Genomic DNA, 27472 nt, shown 5'->3' on the forward strand with positions numbered 1-27472 from the left:
ATTTCGTGACATTATCATCGAACAAGTCAAAGTGAACTCCATCGAGGAGAGAGATAAAGGAGAAGCGAAGATTTAGCGTCAGTCGCAAAAACAAATCACTGCTGGGAAGGTTCCTATAGATCGAGTCCAGACGACAAATTGGTCCGTCGTTCGAAATCCAATGACAACACAAGGGTACGCGGAAAAGCCTTGTTGTCGTTGCTGTTGTAATTTCATGTTGTCATCATCGCAAGAAATAAGCGAGAGCGTCCACTGTTTCAGAAATTTGAGAAGAGCCCTACCGCCGATACGAATATGTTCATCAACGAGAAGTGCTTCCTCCATTTCCTGTATATCGCTGGCCAGTGCTGATCGGGGATCGTGGTCGATATAAAGGGATAAGAAATACCGTTCTTGTTTTTGAAACACATTCTCCTGGATTCATTTTCTGTGAGCGCAACATCCATCGAAGTACAAGTATCCGCCGCGTCCACTTGTGTACTGTGTATCATGAAGCTATTGGAAAGCAGTCGTTTTGAAGCCATCAATTCCGCTTTGTGTTTTGAGACCACCGATTGCAAGATTATTGGACGGTGAGATTTTGATCCTCTTTATCAAATTGTAAAAAGAAATATATAACAATTTGAAAATAATTAATGTTGCTGAATTTGTTCGATGATCATCTAACAGTCAGCGACAGTCCATATATTATAACAATTTGACTGGGATATTCTCACAAACATGCTAAAAGATGTGCATGTTTACACTGCCCAACGCCTATAAAATTTTCGCAGCTACACTGAAAGCTCTACAACATACATGTTCAACCCATGGCCCCTTGGGTAAAATGTGGCACTTTGAGTAACCTGATGTGACTGCAACAAATCGCCAAACCATACAAGTCACTCACAAAATATTATTATACCATTTGAGTGGCCGTGGCACATTTCCAGGGCATTTCAGTTGCTGATGGCGCATATCCAGTCATCTTAAGTGTTTCCAAACAGGGATTTCTGAGTGACCCGTAGCATTAAGTGGCTTCACTGAAGCAAAGCAGCTCGGTTCATTTGCAGATGACTAAAGTGGCCTGTGTGACGTGCTTTCAAATTACTTAAGGGACCCGTGACATACTGTTTACTTAAGCAGCCCGTTGCACTTTTATGGATCACATAGTTGGGTTTTGGTGTGTTTCTACATCATTTGGGGACTCAAAACACTTTTCCAGATCAATTAAATTATCTATAGCACATTTCCACGTAATTCAGGTAGCTTGCGGCACATTTCCAGATAACTAAAATGCCCGCAACACTTTCCCAAACCTATGAAGTGGCCCACACTCTGAGCACCTTTGCTCTACAGGGTGATCATAAAATGACATTGCTGATACACAAGATCCTAGCAGCTGGAAAAATCAATGAATGCAAATTAAATTGGAAATATACATGTTTCAAAGCATGCGCTTCAGAATAAAGAGGAAAAAAAATCTGGGGGAGATTTTCAAGAGTAAGCGAGTAAATTTTCCTGGTAGGGCCTCAGAAAAACAACTTGGGTCATGGGCCCATGATACCCCTAAAGACGGGCTCTCGTCACAGCAATAAAATTTTGAAAAAAATAAAATAGCATAATACACTTTTATGTTTTGCTAAGTGATCGGTATAGTGAAAAACCATGAATGTGATGTTGATATAGTACCTATAGCACCATAAGCTCTGGATGTAGCCAGAATCTCACCGGAGGGTTTGGTGTGCTAACTCCTCGGAGCGGAACTTTCAGCTGTAGAAATATGATCTCCATTGGTTGTTTCCATCTGTTCGTTTTTCTGCATTTTGTGCCGGTGTTTGCCGTGTGGCTACATGTAAATGTAATTTATGGCTTTTATTGCGCAGATCACTTTGCAGTGCTTAAAAGTGAGCTTTGTTGCATGAATTTCTTGAAATTTTGTTACTGTAACCCGAGACCTTGGTTTTTGTTTCGCTTTTCAATCTTGGGTGCATACTCTGAAACACATACAGTGGGACTTCAGTGAATGAGTTATGAGGAAAACTCATTTGCAGTCATCTTTATTTTGTGAAACTTGTTTTTTAATTAGCAATCATGCAGGCCGGAAGGGTCTTCAGTTTTTTTTATCTCCACACCCCGTGGAGGGTGAGAGGAGAAGGTGATGTAGGAAAAATATAGAGGAAGAACAGGTCTATATATATAAACCTGTTTGCCCTCTTTGAAGTGATATTCAGTCAACAAGAGAAATTCAGTGAATGCGCAATTTGCATAATGAGCAAAAAATTTCGAAATTTGACTCGGTTGACAAGCAATGATTTGCATTATGAGAAAAAAATTTATGCTTTCTTTGTTTAATTTCACGTTATCACAATTGGACTGATGGTTTTTCGCTTTCATCCACTCATACTGTGGAATTGTGGGTAATATTTTCCCTTATAGTCCTCTGTAAGCGTGCCTTGCTCGAGAAATGCACACACATGCTCGCACACACGTGCGAGCATGACTTTATCATGTGAAACTGAAACTAGCAATACCACGCATATGTGCTGTTGAAGTTTTTTTTTGAAATTCTGCTTGGAGAAAACTGGGCCGATTGCATTATTTAACGGTACTTTGAGGGGGGGGGGCAGCTCATGAACAGGAGCCACCATTTGTTGAAGGGATTGAGTTCTTGAGAAAGATCGTAGGACTGGAGGATGACATTCAAGGACTGGTGTTAAAACAGGAGTTGACCGCAGATGAACTGATGAATCTGATCCTATGCATGGAAAAGCAAGAGTTCATGGACGGTATCCCTTCTGGGGAAGAGAGAAGTGATGGCCTTCGCTTCAAATGCGATTAAAGAGAAGTATATAATATGGAAATCTGTGTAAAATTTTGTAGCAAAGAACCAATCAAATAAAGCTATAGCGAAGCAAGCGATGAATCTGTCCAACGAACACTGTAGTTTTAAAACTTCCGAGAAATCATAAAATCGGAGGCACAAAAGGAAGTGTCATTGTATTGGTTTTTTTTCAAAGTCACACGAAATGAATAAGTTTGCAAACAACAGAGTCCATAAATCATCTTAAACAATAGTCCCCTCTCTTTTATCAGTTACAGTTAATTTGTAAACATTATCATATCACATGTTTATTTATGGCTTTATATATATTCATATATTTTTTGATCGAATGCCATTTTTATTAGTCTCAAAGTTTTTGTGTGAATGATAATTGCGTAACAAATTATTTGAGTTTCCATTGTTTCCTATGGGGAAGTTCGATTCGATACATGGGCAATTCAGATAGCGATCATGTTGGTGGAACAAATTAGGCTCGTTAACTGAAGTTCCATTGTATCTCAAATTTCATGAGCATTCGTTGATTTTAGCAGCTGCTACAGGCTAATAGCATTTTAGTTATTTTATGACCATCATGTATATTCTAACTTGATTGTTGAAACCTGGGATTGGAGAAACCTAGGTCCACACTCATGGCCCACACATTCCGCAGCCAGGTGTGTATGCTGAGATCTTTGACGAGCTGAAACACCAGATTTCTCACATGCTTCTCTGAATTTATGGTGTGGAAAACAAGTTTGGATTGATGAAAAGTAACCAATGGAATGTGTGCAGAGGTGTCATTATGGGGTGCTAAATGGGATATATATAGCCCTGGGTTTAAGCTACAGTCGCATTTTTGCGCAAAATGCGAAAGAAAATCTTAGAATTCGAAAGAAGTAGTAGCCACTTTTGCAAAACTGCGTGCAGGAGGTACGAAACGAGTAGACATCCAACCATAGGCGTAAGCAGAATTTTCGGGGGCTTTCAATTTTTTTTTCTTCTTAGGGGAGGGGGAAGGGATCACATTTTTTCCTGCAAAATAACACCATAATCTTGGCTTGAAGAGGGGTTAGAACCCCAAAACCACCCTTTGCGTACGCCAATGCATCCAACCATCAATCATTAGCATTGTAGCATTTTGCTAAAGCTTAAACCCTGATTAGCCTAAGACAGCAAATTTGAGTAACCAGGACTTTGATTTCAAAAGCAAGGTTACCACTAAATCGGCAACTGACTGCGCAAGGGTTCTGACCACTTGATGACCCAAATTTTCTTTGGTTGTTTTTTAATTTGATTTTGGAATTATGGGTAGATTTTTTGACCCACTTTGTCTACATTTGAAGCAATCCCGCAAAACTGTCATTGGTTTTGTTGGCTCGAATTTTTTGTAACTATTTGATTATTCATTATTATTTACAGGATATTATTCATTATTATTTACAGGATATTATTCATTATTATTTACAGGATATTATTCATTATTATTTACAGGATATTATTCATTATTATTTACAGGATATTATTCATTATTATTTACAGGATATTATTCATTATTATTTACAGGATATTATTCATTATTATTTACAGGATATTATTAATTATTCATTACAGGATAGAGAGTTATTCATGCAAAATGGCGGGTGACCACAAGAAGCTGTTCAAGTTGCTGAATTCTGAATCCAATCCGAATGATCTCCAAGCATTATCCCCGCCTCAGGGTTTGATGATGTCACACAGCCCTTCCAAAGCATATAGGTAACTGTTTGTTTTGTTATTTATCTCGAATAAACTTCGGTAGAGTGCTAAAATAGTCTACAATACTGTAATAAAATAATCTGTTAATCTGGACTTCATGTTGCAGTCAGGACCCTTTTAACAGCATCATAGGCCCCCTGAACACACTGATCTTGTTTTGCCCCTCCCCCATACCTGGCTAGAAGTATCTGCCTTCCAATTTTATACTTACTCTTGAAAATTTTAACCTGATTTTCATTATCATAAGGCATCCCCCCCCTTCCCTGTAGTCCCATGTATTAAAATGGCACTGAGTGCAGTCCCGGCTCAATTTTATAAACTTCTCCTTGACAATATGCCATTTGGGATAGACTGTTTTTTTTTTATCAGCCCAAGAGATCAAAGAAATAGATATTTTCTAGATACAGTTGATGCTCATTATAACGACCATTCCATTACAACAACCGGCAGGAAAAGTCCCAAATGTTTTCGTATAACTGCTGTGCTATATGCTTTCCTTCTAATCAGGGTTGGATAAGTTTTTGATGGTTTAAACCAGTGGTTCTCAACCGGGGGCCATATGGCCCCCTAGTGGTACTGGGATACCTCAAGGGGGCCACGGAAGAAAAGGAAAAAGGGACCATGACAGTTGGTTTGGAGGGGGTTCAGAGAGCTGAGAAGAAAAATTAAGGTGTGAAGCATAAAGCTTTTATATTAGTGACTATACACTTACAGAATCAAACAAAACCACTCATAAAACCAGGGCAGTCTTAAGGCATAGACCTACCCGGGCCTCACCGCCTACATTTTGCAACAAGTTCCCTAGGATGAAGTTTTTTGCAGGTCCCTGGCTAGATTTTCACAGACCCCCCTTCTCTATATTGAATTTTATAGTGTGAAAAACAAAAAATGCTGAAAACCATATCAGGCTTCGGGCTGCAGCTCTGACTGTCCCACTCTTGTGAGGGGTCATGCCCGGGACCCTCATGTCCATAAGTAAGATAAGGACATTATGATATTTGTATAGTACAATAAATTTTGAAAATAAGTAGGAAATGTGTAGGCTGTTTGTTTCCAGCTACGTAATGGACTAACGTAGCAAAACTTTGTCTGGGGGGGGGGGGCATCATGTTGAGACAGTTCTGGTAGAACTCGGACTAGCGGGGAGATCAATAAATTCTAGGCCAGTGGTCTGGATGCCAATTTTCTTTGCAAAATTTGTGTTCATTATAAATTCAATGAAATAATTATTTCAATACGTATAAAGGATCTTGCTTCTAGATGAGAGTTGAAGACTCAGGTAAGACAGGGGGCCACGAGAAAAAAAATTGTTCAAAGGGGGGTCACGGGCAAAAAAAGGTTAAGAAACACTGGTTTAAACTGTCACGTCAAAAACCTCAGATATTGCTTTCCAATATAAAAATTGCCATTGGAAATACACACGTTAATTGCATGTAATGTTTAAAATGACTATGTTATACAAAGAATAAATACTTAATATGATTGTAAAATAATTTTCTACTCTCTACAGAATTATTTTGTACAATATATATAGACTATATTGTTTTCTTATAAAATATACAATTTGAATAGAGCATAGCATAAAAGCTGAAGGGAAAACTATGACACTATACTATTTGATATTCTTCAATTCCAGATGATTCTCGACCTTCCAAAATTTCTTTCACTGCTTTTATATGCGTATTGATATAAACCACATGCTGTACTCTTTTCATAACAAATAGGTCTTTAAAAATGCCATGTATGTTATGTTGATTTCTGTTGTTATTAAATTATGTAAATAATCACAGAGAGATACTTACAAGAATAGGCTATCCTTACTGTGCATAACATTAGAATATATATCTAGCAATCACAAAATAGTAAACTGTAGTACTAAAATTTCTTTTAATTTGGAGTGCTGGCTTGGTACATGGTGCTTAAGTCCTGTAACTTATTCTTAGTGCAAAAGTAAGAATGAAAGTTTTGCTATAATACGGTATATTAACTGGCATTTATATAATGCAATGTTTTTGCAATTGAAGCTGTATTTAAATGTGCAAAACAATTTTGGGCAGATCAGAAAATTTAAAATATCGATATATATATATAGGCCTATATATTTTATGCACAGTAATTCTAATTCAAAAATATAATACATTTACCTGAAAGTAAGTGTTTTTTTATTTAATATATCTATCAGGTTTCGTTAAAAAAACTATTTGATAACATTGACAATAAGTTTTTCACTGTTTCAATACCGTGTTTCTGAGGTCAAAAACCTAACCCTGATTTCTTATCACATATTTTGAATGAACAGTTCTCTTTGACTTAGTAAATTGAACAAAGATAATCAATAGTTTAGATAAAATGAACCATAAAATTATGTATTATTTGTTCCAGGTTCTTTGTATGTCAAAAAATTCAAAATTGCAAATTATAATTGGTATTCTGTTTTAATTATTGTAATAAATTAGTGTTTAAAAATAAAGCATTGTAATATGCAAAAAGGAAAGTTCTTCATCATGTTTTATACCTATTGTGTTTAAAACATTATCCAAAAAACATTCATTTAGGTTTTCAATAGTTTTTGATGGTTTAAACCAGTTTCTGACAGTTTAAACCAGTTTTTGATGTCAAAAACCCAACCCTGCTTCCAATACAACAACCTCCCAATATAATGGCCATTTTCCGTGGAATGATGAGGGTCGTTATAACAGGCGTTAACTGTATTATGCCAAAGTGAACTTGGAAAGAAAAGTCATCTGAAGCTGTCCTGTCTTTCTCTACTGTCCCACCAAAACCACTGTCAAATGAGGGCCATTTGTGGAAAGTTAAAAGAGGTCAGTAATGCCTTTAATTCAGCGCCTCATATCACAGTGTATGCATAGCTGCCAAGTCTCCCAAATTTTAGCTTCATGACTCGACCTCCCGAATTTTTACGAAAATCACAAAAAATCCCTAATTTTCCCTAAAAATTCTCTACTTTATTTAAAAAAAATCCCAGCTTATGAAAACAATCCCTAAGGAATTTCTTGTGGGGCATGAAGCCTCTTTTTTTCTCATCCTTTCGAAATGACGTCAAATGTCATAAATGGGGAAATTCTCTTTTTAAGGAAGTTTTACAAACCCTCTGGTGGCAACAAGAAAGTTGTTTGTTTTATCGTGCAGGGAAATAGCTTAGCAGCCAATAGTCCTGGATAATAATTGAAGATTATAGTGACGCGCATATAGTCAAAATTTCTTTTGTTGAAGTTACGTACGTTTGATATAACAAAACATAAATACTGATAAGCAAAAACATATTTAATCAATTTTAAAGATACTTATTCCGATGAATTTCCTTTCATCAAACGTTCCAGAAAAGGGCAGACTTTTCCTTTTAGTACAAGTTGTGTTACGGACATAAACATCGGTCATGGAAAGACTGCTATCATCACTCATGTGAAATGAAAAAACAACATCAAGCAAGTGTCACAAAAAGTCAGTGTTCTTCAAAGATTGACGTTTTTTTTCCCCTTCATCTTCCGATGATTTTAGGATCATTCGAGCAGAATGTTTGTTCACAGCCTTTCTGATTGAACACAATATTTATTTATTTTTTTAGATCACCATTTTGAAGTTTTGGCCTCCAATTTCACTTGTTTTTTGCATAGGGATTTTATTCCCAAGGGTTTAACTTTTTTATGTGTGGAAAATCCCTATTTTATTTGGGAAAATCCCTTTCGTGTTTATTAGGGAGTGGTTTTAGCATAAAATATGGGCTCGCACGAAAATCTCCAGAATTTTCATTTTTAAAAGTTGGCAGCTATGTGTATGAAATAAAGAAGGCTGGGCCGTGTCTCCAGTTGCCCAGTTTGCAAGAGGACCTGGGTTCGTGTCCTGACTGAGACCAGGTGACTTTTCTTTCCAAGTTTACCTTGGTATGATAACCAGAAAATATCTGTTTAATATGCCATTTCTTTGAATGTTTTTCATCATTTACAGTAAAGTTTTTTCATAACAGTTTTCTGAAAAATGCTATTAGCAGGATCCACTGTATTTGGCTCTTGGGAGGCTCCATTGTGTCCCTCTGGATCCTTGTTTAATTAAGCTTGAAAATTAATTTTTGTGATCAGACACCTTGAGTGGTTAGTATTGAATAATTATTATTATTTTTACAGTCGAAGTCAGAGTGACGAAGGGGAAGGTCCTTTATGTGATACCATCAGTCGAAAAACGTTGAGTTTTTTGATCGGCACATTGAATGCTTCATTTTATCCAGATTATGACTTTAGCAAGGCAAAGAGTGAAGAATTCAGCCGAGTGCAAAACTTGGCGGTGAGTTAAAATCTGCAGATCTGCTATATTTATTTTATGCTATTGAAAATGCATTATTTATTTATCTCGTCATTTTAAATGACACATTTTTTCTGCAATGCTAAAAGGTTTTTTTTGTCTGTGATTGTACTTGAAGATTGATTGAGAACTTTTCAATGTTAGGATCATTTGTATGTTTCAGTATTCACAATTTAATGCATGCTTGAAAATATTTAAACAAAAATTAAGTTAAATGGTTTTGCAATTGGTAGATGTGTGTTTTATTTAGAAAGAAAAATTTCTTGTTTTCTTGTATGGAAATTAAAGTGAAAATATATCTCATTGGACATTACTGATTTTTGTGTGTGTGTGTGTGTTTTTCTTCCTAGTGTGTAATGAAGTCTGTTGATAGCAATTTGATGGCTACAACGAAACAGGCTTATGAAGCATTGAGGCCGCAGTTATGGGGAGCTGTTGATCATGAAATATCATTAGCAGACTGTGATATTTACAGGTAAACTTCGAATAACAGATTTCCTCATTCAATGACTTGTGCTGATGCTGCACTTTGAGATTTCTCTCTCTCTCCTTTGTATGTCAACAACTTGAAATATTAGCATTAATTTTTATGATTTTATTGTAATTCATAAAAAAAATTGTGATCACTAACCATTTTTTTTTTCTGTGTTAAAAAGACCCACACTTTTTTTTGTGTTCCACAGACCCATTGGGCAGGGCCGAGGTACCATCCTTTGCCAATAAGATGAAGACTGCAAATCCCTTCACAGAATAATACTTTAGCATACAATAATTCTAAAAGAATAAGCATATTGTTTTCTCATTCAAACTCAAGGACCCCCTAAGAACTTCAAGTACCTCTAAGGGATCTACGAACCCCAGGTTAATAACCACTAGAATGGAGCGATAGCTTCACTGTTACAGCCTGTAACATTCAGCATAGGTACCATTAGTCACACACAAAATATCCAAGTAATCAATTTTTCCCAGCAACTCCTTCCAACAGTGTTTTTGTCTTCAAATTGCTGATATATTCATTGAAGTATGCTACACATACCTACATTAATAGTATTATTGTAATGTGGATTCCAACCCACAGATACATATTCATGTTTCAATCATACAGGGCTCCCACTTGTCCTACTTTTCTCACTTTTTGGTAAAATGCCCTACTGTCTTGGTTTGTCCTATTTTTTAGTTTTTTTTCCTACTTTTCCTACTTTTTTTTACCAAAACCTATCAACAAAATTCATATAATTGATTTTAATTGAGGAGGAAATCATCAATATAATGCCAAAAAATACAAATATAGTAGGTTGCAATTAGTGATTTTGCTAAAGCAGAAATTGTATTGCTTTTAAAGTTATTTGGGGGTGTATGTGGACATTTGGTGGTTTATTAGTTTTTCATTTGCTTAATTTGAGAGTTGAACAAGTAGAGTAGTCATTAAAAACTTCTGCCTAGTTGAACAAATTAATTTTGTATTTACTACTTCATGGTCTTAGACAGTAACATAACAGTTTGGATAACAAAGCAGTTAGGTACCTATGCCTATTCTAGGTTTTGTGACCCTGATGATAACCCAATAACATTCAATTGTCTTTTGTTGTTTTAGGGCATTCAGAAGGCGTAAACAATATTTATAATGCTCAGCAAAGGGATAGAAATGAAAGTGCTTCATTTGTCAAAAACGATTACACTGGCATTGAGTAATAAAATTTAAACAAATCCTTTTAAAAAGGGGATTGACGATGCGGTAAAACTATCTGGTACACCTTGACTTATGTATATCGGACCTTGTAATTTACACATTTTGCTTTTGGAAGTGGTCTCGAAAGAGCATTATTCTTAAAAAACTTACATGTCTTCATAATTTGCTGTGTGCATTGTCAAAGAGAGTTGACATTGGACTGTGGAAGACTCCAAAACAGAATGTAATATGTATTGTGAGGGGAGACAGAAAAAAATTATCTGTGGTTGCTAGTATCCTGTTTTGGCTAAAAATTGTTTTTGTTACCAAGTCATTTCTGTCATTTTGCTTTGGTTTGAGTCAATCTTACAGGGTACTGAAATAGTATGCTATGTTTATGTTGTCTGGGGTACCCTCTCCTGTCCTACTTTTTCTAATTGTTTAAGTGGGACCCCTGCCATATTATAGAATTGAAAATAACATTCATTGTGTATGTGTATCTAAACTGTTGAAATCTTTAATTATTCTTTTAAGCCAGGCAAGTTTGCATTATGCATTTGTACAAATGTCATTAATATGATCACAAAAAGTAAAATCAGAGGTATAAATTATACCCTGGTTAGTAGCAGAATACCTTCTCTGTAAAATCTCAAATGACAATATAACAAGAGTATATGTATGGCATATTATATTTCATGCAGGTAGAAGACATAGTAAAGCATTTGTTTACATTCAAGTGTAGTTGATTCTCGATACACCAGTGATACATATAGGATAACTTATCATGAATAATAGAACAAGATTTAAAATTTACAATGAAGTCAAATATTTTAAAATCATCAGCAAGTAATAAGGAGTTATAAAAGGCTGTGGCAAAGTCATTAATAAATATGAGAACAACAAAAGTCCAAGAACAGTCTTCTGAGGGTCTCCAGACGTTGCGCAAAATTCGTCACTAAGAGATGGCCATGAGATACAAAATCAGTCTATTTTTGACGGAGAAAATGAATTACAAGTACTATCACAGAAACCTGTTTTTTTCTTCTAATTTGTACATTAAACTATAGTGGTTTACACAATCAAATGCTTTAGTGAAATCTGTGTAAATTACGTCAAGCTGATGTTTTGTTGTGTGTTAAAGTTATTAAGGTAATTCTCATTCTCCCTGTATATTACTTTCACAAGATTCCTCCTCTTGATAGAACCCAACACATTTGATTCAATGCATTTGTTTTCACTGATAGGTTTATTATTATTTGATTATTTATACAGTTACAATGCTGATCTGGAATCTGATCCATATGGGGAAGATGGTTGTTTGTGGTCATTTAACTATTTCTTCTACAATAAAAAGATGAAAAGAATCGTGTTCTTCACATGCAAGGCAGTGAGGTAACAAGAAAATAGTGTTTCCATTATTTAAAAAAAAATAACTCATCAATATTATTGCACAGTTTATGACTAAGTGAATGAATATATACTAGTGAATAAATATAAATTTATTCATTATGGTTAGTTGTTTGTGAAAAATACATATGCAAGTGTTTCTAATTCTGCATATGAGAAAGAGTTCAGTCCACATGCAGTTTAGAAAATTCAGTCCCAAGGACTGTAATAATTTGATACAGTCGATGGTAGTTGTAATGACCCACAGTTCTATTACAATGACTGGTTAGATAAGTCCTAAATGTTGTCATGTAATGAATAGCCTATATGGTTTTCCTTCCAATGTAATGTCCATTTTCAATGAGACAATGGGGGGGGGGGTCGATATAACGAGCGTTGACAGTTGTAATACCCACAAAAACTAGAATAACTTAATAATGACAATGATTGTTTGATGCATAATTGTTGGGCCTTCATAAATTAGCGGTTCTATTATCGTTGAATTTTTTGAGCTCCTTAACTGGTCATGGTCCTAAAAAAGGGAGATAAGAAATGCTGATATATACTATTTTACTTTCAAAATTTGGTATATTAATTAATTTATGATGAAATTTCAGAGCCTCTTATCTGGCAGATAGCTCATTGGATGCTGATTCATTCGATATGGACATGGATGAAGATGAATAGGTAACTTATTCTTATCACTAGAGCCCGGATTATATGCAAATGCATATGTGCATATGCATTTGCATATTTTGGCCTTTTTTAGTATTAATGCATATAAATGCATAAAATCAAAGAATTTCCAGTATAAGTGCATATTTTTGAAGGTTTACTTAAACTCACTTTTTTTTTTTATAATTTTCCAAATAAATATTGTTCATAATATTTTCATAACATCGATTTTTTTTCCCGGTATGTGAAATTTAGTGAATTAATACATATTTATAAATATTTTACGAATACTAACCGTTATATTGTAAGGCTATTTCTAGAGATGTGTCAAAATGTTAATTTTGTTTTTAGAAATAGTGTCGAAATTCTTTTATTACTGCTATTTTCGTTATTGAGCAGCTACAACAAACTGAAAACTAAAAAAATGCCTGAATAAAAAATATGTAGAAGTTATTTGCATATGCTGTATACATATATATGAGGGGATATTTTTTGGTAAAAATGAAATACATATGCACTAATAGAAAACATGTATTTTAAAAACACATTCGCTTTTCTTGCATGGTGTATTTTTTAATGCATATTTTCCCTTTTTTTATACATATTTCGGAATTTTTGACTTTTTCAAGATTTCTAATGCATATTCTGGGGTGTTTAATGCATATTCTGGGGTGTTTAATGCATATTTTGGAATTTTCAGTGCACATTTTGTATTTCAAGTGCTTATTTTTGCATTTATAAGTGCATATTTTTGCATTTTTAAGTGCATATTTTTACATTTTTAAGTGCATATTTGCATATTTTTAGAGCATATTTTGCCACTTTTTTAGTGCATATAATCCGGGCTCTACCTATCACCATTGGGAGTCAATGGTTTATTTTATTTCCATCTTATTTTTCATTTGCCACTAAAATACTGAAACTTATTTTCTAAACTTTTTTATCGTCAATTTTTTAGACAGGTATATGAATTTATATAATAGGCTCTGACCACTTCCTGAACATTTCTTTTTCCTCAAGATATTTTCTCATTGAATTAAAAAATATATGATATATTGTTCCCCTTTAGCTAAAAACGTGAATGTCCTTAGGGAAAAAGAAGAACGTGGGAAATGACAATTGAATGTTTACTCTGCCTGTGTAGCTCTATAGAAGTTGTTTTCCCTAAAATGTTTTGTAACATGTGTTTCAATAGGGATACACATTTGCATTTCAAGCAAAACTTGGATAGCAAAATAAGGTATCCAACCAGCTGATAAAAAAAAGGGAAATTTTGCACATTCATGCTTCTGGCATACAGGAGAAAATATCATATTGAATCAAAGCAGCTATTTCTAAATGGTGTTCTGTGGTATCCTAAAATCCCATGATATTGATGAGGGATGCTGCAAGGTATTATGGGTATAAAATTATATTGAGTATACTCAAATTATATTGTACTCTGCAATTACCGATCAGTGACAGTGAGTTCCAGTACTTTAAGATGCCACTAATGCCCCTCTAGATGGCATAAGGGTGCTGAAAGATATTTTATCTCTCATTTCTAATTGTACAGTGAATGTTAAATGTATAAGAATTTCCGGGTTGAGAATTGGTGAGATGGGTACAAAAATTTAATCTTCATTCTCATTTTTTTTCTAAAGATATATAGAGTGATTCAAAACTCAATGTACAAACTTTTTGGGGAGGTAGAAAACAAAAATACAAAACAGAATCCCATAGGAATGAATGACTGGAATCCCCAACCTGATCGGCTGGAGAATATTAGTGGGAAAACTATTTAGTTAATTTACATGAGGACAGTATGTGTGTACATGTTAAATTTCACAACAAGTGCTCAAAGTGCTTACCATCAATGTCGCAAGAATCTCAGTCACAGCTGCAAATGTCTACGAAATGCAGGGTATTTTGAAAGAGTTTGAGAGTCAATGCTTCACCATTGTGAAATGTGCATAACTGTTAATAGTAAGAACTTAGAACACTTGTTGTGAAACTTAACGTATACACATACTGTCCTCGTGTAAAGTATCGCTAAATAAAGAGTTTTCCCACCCATTATTGGCGTGTCATTTCTGCATCTTCTGTTTATCTTCCAGTTGATCAGGTTGGGGCTTCTAGTCATACATCCTTATGTGATTCAGATTTGTTTTTGTGTTTTCTACTTCCCCTAAAAGTTTGCACGTTGAGTTATGAATCACCCTGTATAGTAGGCTCTCAATAATCTGGCTTTGTGCTAATCCGACCTATTGACTTCCAGTAATCTGGCGCACCCTGGTCCAATATATGCCGGATTAGCGGGATTTTGCTATATACAGGTATAAGCCTGTTCATGTATTAGCTGATCTCCAAAAATTAGACTAGTCTGACTTCGATAAAATTTGTAAATTTTATTGGGAAAAAAAGTATATCTCTAAGAAATAAAAGTTACAATAAAAAATAATCAAAACCTTCAAGATCCTTGTCTTTTTCCCATTACTTGTCACTTTACTAGACAGCACAGCAATAAAAATATATTTCTATTGTAACAATGGCTACTGTAAGGGCATGGACAGTATTTCATTCTTTTTACTGGATATACAAGATGGATACTGTTGACAAATCACAAACTGTTGAGTTCATTGTATTATGTAAATTGAAATTGATATTTTTTTTCCAAAAACATTTGATGCATTGCTTTTTTAAAATACGACTCATGGTGTCGAAAAGAGGGTTCTGTTTTCATTGGACACTTTGCAGGTTAGAATTATTGCACCCCTGTTTGGGAGGGATATTAGTAAAAACTTGCATTTAATTTTTTCTTCTCAAAAACTGGCCCATATGTAAGCTTATCTCCCAATATAGGAATGAATTATTAACAAAAGAATTGAGCTCTTCCACGAGCATATACTGGATTATTCCATAAATACAAATACAACGCCACAACAGACAAAATGCCCAACGAGGTGGCTGATAAAAATATGGTTGTCATATATTTTAAAAATACAGCAACCCAATTAAAAATGCAATTAACACAAATTATAAACAATATATACACATGATAAAATATTATACAACGGCCATAAAGAATACTTATGGTTGTCTTATTCTAAGAATGGATAGCTTCTCGATTTACCCCAACATGTTTATTGTACTTCTTTTTAAACGTGTTAATTGTGTTACAATTTACTACCTCCGGGGGTAAGCTATTCCATTTATTAACAACCCTATTATAGAAAAATTTCCTGCGACACCATAGCCTTGCATTGTCCCTCACCAATCGATACTGGTGTCCCCTTGTAAAAGCAGTCGATTGGGGGTGTACTAAAAGTTCATGGTCCATCCTATCCATCCCATTGAAAATTTTAAACACTTCGATCATATCTCCTCGACACCTGCGTTCATCCAATGTAAACATATTCAAAAAATGAAGTCTTTCTTCATAACTCGAGCCCTGTGTGCCAATAAGGGCACACATACCTCTTCTCTGCACCCCTTCAACCAAGTCTATGTCCCTCTGTAGGTATGGTCTCCAAAACCTTACAGCATACTCCAGTCCAGGACGAACTAAGCCTCGAAAAAGCGGAAGAATGACTTTAGGAGAACGCAAAGAGACCTTTTTGAAAATGAGACCAAGCATTCTATTTGCTTTTTTGACCACCGCTGAACAATGTTCAGAAAACCTAAGTCGCTCGTCAATGAGAATTCCCAAATCGGTGACCCTAGTTGAATCCGGGATAGTGACACTATTCAACTCGTTAGAGAACCGTGGGTTGTTTGAACCGAAATGAGTGACCATGCACTTATCTACGCTAAACGTCATGCTCCATTCATTTGCCCATGCTGCAATCCTGTTTAAGTTGGTCTGGAGCAACTCCCTATCGCTTTCATTCCCGATTACCCCCATTAGCTCCACATCATCTGCAAATTCGCTAGTAATCCCATCGATACCATGATAGAGTTTGTCGATAAAAAGTGAAAAAAGTATGGGGCCAGGGACACTTCCCTGAGGAACTCCACTTGTGACGTCTGTCCAACCAGAGAATTCCCCGTTCACCATAACTCGTTGCGACCTATCTCTTAACCATGATTCTATCCAATTCAGCAAGTTGCCCCCTATTCCAATCTCGTGTAAACGCTTCAAGAGTTTGCCATGTTGGACCCGATCGAATGCCTTCTGGAAATCAAGGTAAACAACGTCGACATTTTTACTCTTACCTAAAGCCTTAGTCACGTAATCATAGAAGCAAACGAGGTTAGTTACACGCGACTTCCCCTTCCTGAACCCATGCTGATTATCCGACAATACATTATTCTCGTCTATCCACTTCACAAACTGCCTTTTGATGATAATTTCCAAAATTTTCGAGAGGGAGCTCGTCAAACTCACTGGATTATAATTTGACACCGCTTCTCTACTACCCTTCTTAAATATCGGAACAATGTTAACAAGTTCCCAATCTCTTGGGACGATACCCTCAGCAACACTACTCCTGTATATCTGTGCCACTGGCCTCAACAATTCATTTGCACATTCCCTGAGGACCCTGGGATAGATATCATCTGGTCCTGGTGCTTTGCTTGCACATACATTTCTTAGAAGATTTAGGACCTCCACGTCTTCTACTTGAATATCGTTGAGGTTTTTATTACCCCATGCGACACCCGTATATCAAATATCATTATCTCCATTAAAAACCGACGCGAAAAAGTCATTGAAAGCACTACACATGACTACATTGCTCTCTACCCTAGAGCCTCCTATCGAGAGGGGGCCAACTGTCCCCTTACATCCATTATTGACGTATCGAAAAAATGATTTTGGGTCAGAGCCAATGTTATCTGCCAACCTAGATTCAACTTCCTTTTTATCCTTTATCGCTTTCTTTAACAGTCGTCTTTTATTAGTAAATAATGATAGGTCACCTCGTCCACTTTTATACTCTTTGAATGCTCTTTTCTTTTCAAGATAAAGGTTCTGCACGCTATCTGTGAACCATAGAGGGTGCGATGTACAAACACGCTTTTTTCGAACAAAGGGTATGACGTCATGCAAAACAGAGGACAGCTTCGTACTAAATTCTTCCCATTGACTGACCACCCCTACTGATTCCAACCGGTCTTTGAAAACTTCCGTTAACCTTCTTCTCAAAACATCAAAATTAGTTCTCAGAAAACAAGGAACCAGTCTTTTGTTATCAACCTTACCCAAGGAAAAGTTACAGTGAAATCTGACGATACGATGATCACGGGAAGAAAACTCTTCCCCCACCGAAACATGTTCAACAAGATCCTCAGAACTAGTAAGAACTAAATCCAAAATAGCAGTACCCCTAGTGGCTTCTTCTATATGCTGATACAAAAAAGTTTTGAGCACCAACTTAAGAAAGTCCCTTTCGTACTGATTTCCAGATGAAAGGTCCTCCCACTCAATACCTGGGTAATTCAAATCCCCTAGTATGAGAACCCTCTTTCGCTGACACATGCAGGAAATTTCATCATGCAATTTGGCGATGTAGTTTTGATCTCTATTCGGTGGATTGTAACAAACCCCAACAATAAGTTTATGACGTCTTTTGTTCTCAAGCTCAACCCATACAGTTTCAATATCACTTCTCTTCACGTTACACTCTCTAGCCTTCAAACAGGATTTCACGTATATCAACACTCCACCCCCTTTCCTATCAGATCTATTTCTCAAAAAAGTATCGTATCCTGAGATGTGTAAGAAAGATTCATCCCCATCGTTTGCTCAAGATTCTGTAATGGCTATAAGATCCAAGCCCTCCACAACTATCATAGTTTCTAAAAAATCTTTCTTATTACCCAAGCTCCTGGCATTTATTCACACACATTTTAATTTGCCCTGTGATTTAGTGTCAATCGAGAAGCCATCCAAGTCAGAGGTGGGTAATTCCCCATCAGTACTGTTGTGATTATCATTAACTATCCCGCATTCCAAACTACGTGGTCTGGGAGTAAAAAAACCTGACCTAAGACTATCATAAACCTCCCAGACCCCCCTCTTATTTAGATGGATCCCATCTGAACGAAGCCACCTATCGGTAAATGCAGGAAGGTTCAAGAACGTGACCCCAAGAGAGGAGTAAATGTCCGTGAACCGTAGAACCTAGAGGCATCAGGGTTTAAGCTAGATAAAAAAATTCCTTTCACAAGAAAGCAAAAATTGGGGAAAAGCTTTAGCAAAATACTACAATGCTAATGTAATGATTTATGGTTGGATGTCTACTCGTTCCCCTCCTGAATCATTTTTGAAAAACTGGCTACCACTTCTTTCGCATTTTGCAAAAAATGTGACCGTAGCTTAAACCCTGAGAGGCATACTTTGAATTAGAAAAGGTATCCAAATAATGTGTACAACTCAGGTAATGAATGTAGTGTAAATGTAGTGAAATACGTCAATAATGTATAGAGATACAAAAATTGAACTGTTCCCAAAAGTCCAATTAGAAATTGTTGCCCTGTCTCTCTCCTGAGTCAACATAAAAAGTTCCAAGTTTCTAAGTGCAATATTCGTAGAGGTATTTTAATTCAAAAATTGGAGGGAAGTTGGAAGAGAATGGCATAAGTTGACAGACAATGCTTCTTTCCCAACTTTCCTCCAGTTTTTAAATTTAAATGTTTCAGCAAATATTAAACTTATAAATGTGGAAATTTTTTGTTGGCCTCAGGAGAGATGGGGCAACAAATTTCTAACAGGAGTTTTGAGGACAGCGTGCCCATATAAAAAATTAATTTTTTTAAATCTCTCAGTAACTATACAACCCCTTGCGACTTGAGTGACGTATCTGAGTTATGATGTATCTACACATTATTTGGATACTTTTTCTATTTGGAAGTATGCCTCTGGAATCAACAGTTCCCCAGTAAAATGTTGCAAGGAGAATTTTGGAATCAGCTTGTATACAGTAGTTCAGTTATTACTATTATTTTTTTTAAGAGCAAATTTTGAATATAAATAATGTTTTTTTCCTTCCTTTATTGCATATAATATCAATGTATCATATATTTTCAGGCACAATCTGATGTTGGAGAGGGTGGGAAATTTAGAGAGAAAAAATATATTATAGAATGGATATTCTCGTCCTTCACTTGTATACTTTCTTCACAGATTCATTGAAGTATTGTCATTCACAAGGATATTTCAAACATGACATTAGTTTCATTAATCCAGAACAAAATATGCTTTAAAGCTGAGTCGCCTATTTTTATTTCTCATTGGTTTTAAATGATTTTAAGTATTACATTATTTTTACTATGTTATTTTATTCAGATTTGTTTTAATATGTAGGCATCAAAGTTTTATTTTTAATGCTGTATACCATTGTGTTCACATTATACACTAAGAAGTAAACAGGCTATATTAGGGCATGTCTCCCGGTATTGAAATTAGATTAGAATATTTTTTATCATATATTTTGAATTTTCTTTTTTTCAGGTTTTTTTTTTGTTTTGTTTGAGGTTACATTTGGTGATATGCACTGTACATTATATGAGATCTTTCTATGTAGCTTGGAGATTCTTGTGCCAAACCAGCTTTGATTCTATAACCGGTAAATAGAGTATAGAAATGTGTGATTGTAATGCATCCAAATAAGCATACCCATTTTTAATACCCATTTTTTTTTCTGATTTTATATGCTTTTGCATGTAAAAACTGATTCAAAAAATACCGATTCATACCTTATTTGTTTGAATCTGATGCACAATTTTTTTTTCTCAACCGTGAGACTGATTTTCTCGAAAATATTGTCGCTAATTTATAATTCATACCTTGGTTAATAGCATGTTATGAGTGCGTCATATTTTTTAGCGTATTCCTTTCATCTGTTAATTTGTCTGAATAATATATTTTTTTTTTAAGTGGGAGCCAAAAGTTGTTTCATAAATATAAAAGTTAAATAAGTCAAACTCTTCACTTAATAAATTTTTTGTAAATTTTGTTTTTCAACAGCCTTGAAATTCAAAAGTTAGTTCTCAAAAGCTGATGGCAAAGCTATTTTAGATCAATCACCCATTTTTTGGGAAAAATATTCCCAAGACTGTAGGGTTTTATGACCATTAATTGCATAAATTTCTTCAAGATGCCACTCAATAGATTTATTTTAGATGTAGAATATAACCGCCATCCAAATCTTGAGGTTTTTTAGAAGTTTCATCTATAAGAAAATATTGATACTTTATTTTTAACAAATTTGGGTATCTATCTATGAAAACACATTTTCTTCTTACAGAGAATCAGTTTTGATAAGACATCTTTCTTGTTTATTGATTATCTTTTACTCATGAAAAGAAATGCTTAAGTAAACACTTTTTTTAGAGCTTCTTTCTTTCTTTTCAGTTATATTTCTATTGATGCACTGGAAATTTTAATTAAAAAAAATTCTTAGATCAACAAAAAACGGAATGAAAGATTCGTGCATTATTAATTTGTTAGGAAAGATCTAGATAAGTGCATGTGTCACATGGTGACTGTTTTTTATCCTACATCATTCATATTCAATTGGCTGAAGTCTTTACTTACTTCTGCTTATTTATTGGAAGGCATGAATTTTTAAAACTTATTTCAAATGGTAGTGTTGTGAACTTGCATTTTTAATTGCAATATCTTTCTTGAGTTAGAGGTTGTTTGTTTCAGTTACTCAGTATTTCTCAATTCATATACACTCACTCAAAGTGAACATTTTCTTTCTAGTATTTGAAAAAACAGAATGTAGTATTTATATATAAATTGGCATGTTATGAGTGTGTCATATTTTTTAGCGTATTCCTTTCATCTGTTAATTTGTCTGAATAATATTGTTTTTTTTTGCGTGGGAGCCAAAAGTTGTTTCATAAATATAAAAGTTAAATAAGTCAAACTCTTCACTTAATAAATTGTCAACAGCCTTGAAATTCAAAAGTTAGTTCTCAAAAGCTGATGGCAAAGCTATTTTAGATCAATCACCCATTTTTTTTCTGATTTTATATGCTTTTGCATGTAAAAACTGATTCAAAAAATACAGATTCATACCTTATTTGTTTGAATCTGATGCACATTTTTTTTTTCTCAACCGTGAGACTGATTTTCTCGAAAATATTGTCGCTAATTTATAATTCATACCTTGGTTGATAGGTTTGATTTTTTTAAAGGAGAAAAAATTAAGATCTGGATATAAGTGAATGTAGCGCACGCATAAATATTTATATAATATGATTTTGGTTTTTGTATTGTCTATTCATAGCTGTAAAATTTTAAAATTATTCAGTTTTGTTTGATCTTTCAGACACATATCAAATATTAAGGAGGAAAAACTTATTGTGAGGAAAGAAATGAGTGAAATAGAATCTAAGCTTTAGATTAAATGATGTACAGTGCTTGCCATTTAATGTGATCACATTGGCACTTGAGGGTTTCTGATGTCAATAACCAATTGATAACTACATCGGAAAGAAATCCGAAAGTGAATACAATGACTATACACTCCGTTTTATCAAACGGGACAACTCAGATTTTCTTTTTCCACATAACGTGTTGCAAAATGTTCAGTCATTTTTTTTCATTGTGTTTAAAAACATATTTTTTCTTTAAGCTAGAATCCTGCATTTATTGTTATTATGCATCCTAGATAATGATTTACTCAGTGATCCCAGTGCAGCACAAGATAGTTCAATTTACTCAATCATCCCAGTGCAATATAAATTGTCATTTACTAATATTTAATTTAAAATAGTTCTATAGTTAACTCCTGTCAATCATAATTGACAACAGTTAACATGATTAATTGTATAAATTGTATTAATATAATTAATTGTATGCCAATATGTCAATAGAATTTCTTTATTATTTAAAATTTATGTGTGATGAGAAACAGCCATTTTTTTAAAATATATTTTCAGTTATGTACATTAAGTAGTTAAATTTACGTACAATCCTCTTATCAATGTAGAAAAAACATTATACACTTTGATAGAATTAATTACTCACACTTTTTTTGTAGATGAAGTGCTTTGATATTCATTTTATATTAACTTAAAATTTAAAAATTTGAGCAATATAGAAAAATTTTAAAGGCACTGTTATATTGGATGGCATCTAACAACTCATATATAAATCCAATTTTAGTCTGCTCTATTTAATGCATAAAACATCTGCTTTGCGATTTTTTTTTGTCAAGTGCAATTTGATTAGCATGCTCGAAAGTTTCGAAGCAAATGGATATTGAAAGATTGAAAATTTATTAGTGTACATTTTTATTGTATAGATGCTTGTAATATATGAATGCTTTGGAAATGTGTATTTTTTAGTTGCACAAGGCGATGTATTTTCAGTGGTGAAATGTATGAGAATCCTAATATATTATTTTTCCTTTTTCTTTTATTTGGAGGGGGAGGGGGTATCTCTACATTGTAGATATGGGTCTTCCAGAAAGAAAGTACCCTTTGCGTATAGGGATTGTCTTTTCTCAAAGCTGATGCTCAGATGAGAACAATTGCCAGCCTATCTTTGGTAATTGGACTCATTTGTAGTATATTTTGTGTTTGAAGGATCGCGTCCAGATATGTTATATGTGTGTAAAATAATAAGGTACAAAATCATGCTCTTACTGCTTCTGAGTCCTGTGATTTGAGATGTATCATATATGAGACATTGATGCTGACATATATTTTGTCACACACCAAGTCAACTGTACAGGGCTATTCAGAATAAGCAGAGTAGCTTGTACTGTGGATATTTGCTGCTCCATAGGGAAATATAGCTTGTGGTCACATAATGCAGTGCCCAATTTTATCTATTAATTTTTTTTGGTGAGGATTTTTGTTTATATTTCCCAAAGATTGGAGAGTTTCTCAGTTATTTTCATGAAGCTCGGAGTGAGTTTTCAAGATGATTCATATCATTTCTTGGAGATGAATATTTTCTTTCATGGACTGCATGCAGTTATTCATGAAAATTTGTGCATGACTTCATGCAGGTTCCCACTGAATGAGGGCTGAACACTGTGACAGGCTTATATAATAGAAGCCATTTAATTTGTAATGGAAACAGTGCAGTGAATGTCTGTTTGATAAACTAGATATTTGCTTTCCGGAAGTCCCCTGAATTTAGGAGAGTCAATTTCAGTGATTGTCAAGGTGTGCGTCACGGCTCCTATACTCAGAGATTGGTGTTCAGAAAGTACTGGCATCTATCTTTCATAGAATGGGGGAAGCTGTTGTATGCTGAAGTCCAAGAACCACTATTGCTATTGAAGGTGATTAAAGAGATTTTTTTTTTGTTCTGTTATGCATTGTGTTGCATGTTCGGAGAATTTCTGTGTGCTCTTTGTATATCATTGTACAGTGTTATTCTGGGAAAAGTATATAATTATTAGAGATTATATCAGATTATACAGAGAAAAATTTTTTAGTTGGAAACCTCTGTGAGGGTTTTTATTTTTCTTTACTTTAAAGTAAATCATGTGCATGTAAATTCGATTGAATGCGCAAGGTCTGTTTTATCACTGGCTGATGGATTTTAACCGAGTGTATCTTGTGGTCATTATTCCCTGTATATTGATTCTTCACGCAGAAATAAATTTTATGTACATAAAAACAAGACAGATGTTGTACAGTCTATATGTTATTGTATTGCTTCTTGTTGCAAGTGCTTGCTTGATTTCAACTCGTTATCCACAGGGTAATAGTTGATTAAGTATCATGTTTCTATTTAATGATGCTTCATATTATTATTCGATTGCATATTGTAAATCAAGGTTGCTTAACCTTTAAATGAATGCAGGCCACTTCATTGGTTAAAAAGGGTAGCAGAATACTTAATTAAGTGATCTGGTAGAGCACCGCAGGTTACTTAAGGGATCTGTATATGTGCCGCGGGCCACTTAAGTGATCTAGAAATGTGACGTGAGATACTTCAGTGATCTGGAACAGTGCCGCAGGTCACTTAAGGAATCTGGAAATGTTCTGCGGGCCGCTTGAGGAATCTGGACCAGTGCCGCTGGTCACTCAAGTGATCAGTAAATATATCGTGGGTGACTTGAGTAATCTGGAACTGTGCCGGTGGACACTTCAGTGATCTGGAACAGCGCCACTGTTCACGTAAAAGATCTGAAAATGTAGCGCGGGCCGATTGAAAGATTTGAAACAGCGTCGCATGTCACTCCGGTAATTTGGAAATGTGCCGCAGGCCAGTTAAATGATTTAGAAAGGTCGCGCTAGCTGATCAAGTGCTCTAGAACTGTGCCGCATACTACTCAAATCATATGCAAATATACCGCGATTCACTTCACGTGCCGCTTAGTTCATTTTTACAAAATGCGGTTTGAGATCGCGGGCCACATCAGATGACTCCGACGACCCACGGGTTGAGCATATACGTTGTAGATGATAGTCTGTGGTGTCAGCCCAGCACCTTCTAGAGATAGAAGGCCTCTGCACTCTGCTTGTGACGTCAGTAAGTAGTCCATTTTCCCTCAGAATATTCAGGGAAAGAAATTCCCTTCTCGTGCCAGTATCATCGTTGTAAGGAAAAGAAATGTTCGGGTTCAGAATTGGCGATTTCTATGCCCACACTGTGAAAATAAGATTGTGACTTCCTGAAATGATGCAATTTCATCGACCGAATATTTTAGTTGGCTTTTTATTAATTGTACCAATCAGGCTGGATGAATGAACGCCAGAACTTTGCCACTGCACATAACCCGCTGCCGAGATCTCTTCCAGCAATCGTAGCAGCAAGCTTCGTAGCAATCAGGCTAAAAAGGCGAAAACATTCAAGCCAAATTGACTTGCTGTATAGCGATATGTATTGAATCTAGCGTTTACAGTTTTTGGTGGCATTGGTGAATGGATAGTTATTGGGCGAATTCGATTTTTTATTCACTCGCCAAATAGAACATTTCGTAGTGATTTTTTCGCAGAAGCGATCGGCAGTGGTTATCCTGATTCCATTCCCAATTGAATAGCACTCGAGTACAGGGGCGTACGCAGGATTGAATTTTGGGTGGGGGCACAAAAAATTTTCTTTCCGAGAAATTTTGAGTAACCACCCTTCAAAAACCATTTGAATTAATAGAAATTGGCTAAAATAGCATATAAAAGATATATTTGGGGGGCGGGGCGGTGACGCATATTTCCAAAAATATACCGCCATCCATCGGTGATGATATGTAGTCTAGTACATGCAGGGTCGTAACTAGTATTTTCGGCGCCCCCACCAATTCATTGATAGTTATAAGGCTGTTCCGTAGAACCCTTGATGATAATGAGGTTGTGCTACCGAACTCAAATAAATTTTTGTATATTTAATTAAAAATAAAGTTTGTGCCGTCCCAACAACATCTTAGCCCGAGAGCAAAATAAAAGATGCCTAGGCATCACCTCAATTTTCATATTTATTGCCATAAATCATTGAGCCAGATGTTATATCTCGTGGAAGCTCCTATTTAAGTGAAATCCCTGCATGTCCCACGCAAAGGGATTTGGTCTGTCAGGGCTCTTGCTGGAGATGATTCTCATAAGATGTGATTATATTTCTGTTTTTCTCACTACAAATTCATATTAAACGGGCCCGTGACCTGGAAGCCCACCAAAAATCTCAGCCTAAAGGTCCTACTGTGGGATGTTGGGCCATGGGTCTTCGTGCCGTGCACGGTTGAATTCATGGTTCGGACTCATGAGGTTGGTATCCTGTAAACCTAATTGGAAACATATTCACGAACCCTGAGTTTTGATTATAACCATCACCAGACGAAAAGCACCAGAACAAGAACTCGCACCAGACACGTGGCTTCAACTGAAATAATCATGATTCTAGTGACTGTGTGTATGTGAGAATCATAGGGTGTTCATCTGAGTTGACGATAAATATCTCCTGAGTATGAAATCAAGCATCTGTCCTGAGTGGTTTAAGTGAGCACTATATGACCCCTACTAGAGTAGGGCTGACAGGACTTTAGTATGGGGGGCCCGGAACAAAACCTCAATCTTCTTTTATACTATAAATTTACTGTAGAGGACCCCACCAAAGATCTCAGCCTTGGGAGGCCGAGCTGCAGGATGAAGGGGAGGGGGCACGACGAGCAATGTGATGCTTGATGCAAAGTTTCATTTTTACAAGAAATGTGCCCTTTAAATTATTTTTTTCGAGATAGGGGGGGGGGATACATTTTGCCTTTTATTTCACAACAGAGACCTGTTTCTCTGCTCACAGAATTTCGATATTTGTGTGGAATGGCAAAATAACAGGCTGCCTTATTCAATATAGGGAGATTTTTTCTAAGAAAGTTCTGTGTACACGGAAGTATTCTCAGACATTAAACGTCCATGTTTTGTAAACTTTTTATCATGAACGAATTGTGCCTTTCTTATGCACTTTTGTCCGTAACCAATAAACGGGTAAAAGTAAAATTTCTTCCCCAACAAATATGCCCTCTAGAAAACAATAATACAGTACCGTATTTTGTTACACGCGAGAAGCGACATCAATGAACTAGAACCCCTTCAGCCACCTATCAAATAAAACTGTTACAATGCTTCGATTGACATTAGCGATCGAATTTTGATTGATGTACGCATGAAAAAAGACAATATGATATATTAGTAAATATATTACAAGCAATAATATCAGTTGAAAATTTTGACAATTGTTATTTTTGCGCGGTAAAAAAAAGTTAAACATCGTTAAAAAGTAAAACTCGAAAAGTGTAGCCGTTCTGGTTGTTTTGTGATTGTAATCAAATACAATATATAAGCCATGAGTAACAATGCTTTGCAAGTTTTAGACTACACAATAGAAACTGTTAAAATTTCAAAGCAAACTTGATAATTCAATTTTTGAGTTTTTTCCCTTGTCAAAAAGATTCCAGTGACTAAGGGATGCTAACCCTGCA

The 27472-nt window shown here is 35.3% G+C and overlaps 1 protein-coding gene across 1 annotated transcript; it reads left to right on the forward strand.

Moving 5' to 3' along the window:
• On the forward strand, positions 1-24182 carry Maf1 (repressor of RNA polymerase III transcription Maf1). The gene is made up of 7 exons (XM_089248913.1): positions 1-572; positions 4415-4558; positions 8701-8857; positions 9226-9350; positions 11817-11936; positions 12548-12617; positions 19618-24182. The coding sequence occupies exons 1-6, from the start codon at positions 490-492 to the stop codon at positions 12615-12617; spliced, it is 699 nt and encodes a 232-aa protein (XP_089105039.1). The 5' UTR covers positions 1-489; the 3' UTR covers positions 19618-24182.
• The last annotated feature ends 3290 nt before the right edge of the window (positions 24183-27472 follow it).

The sequence above is a fragment of the Pholcus phalangioides genome, unplaced genomic scaffold (assembly GCF_987345545.1).
Source record: "Pholcus phalangioides strain wild (caught in Gottingen) unplaced genomic scaffold, Ppha-v1.0 ptg000021l_1, whole genome shotgun sequence".
In the NCBI taxonomy this organism is placed as follows: domain Eukaryota; kingdom Metazoa; phylum Arthropoda; class Arachnida; order Araneae; family Pholcidae; genus Pholcus; species Pholcus phalangioides.

Bases quoted from the DNA above. Each gene is read 5' to 3' on its own strand.
- Maf1 (XM_089248913.1), top strand. From the start codon at position 490: ATGAAGCTATTGGAAAGCAGTCGTTTTGAAGCCATCAATTCCGCTTTG. The intron at 573-4,414 runs GTGAGATTTTGA...TATTCATTACAG, and splicing joins GATTGCAAGATTATTGGACG to GATAGAGAGTTATTCATGCA. The intron at 8,858-9,225 runs GTGAGTTAAAAT...TTTTCTTCCTAG, and splicing joins GCCGAGTGCAAAACTTGGCG to TGTGTAATGAAGTCTGTTGA.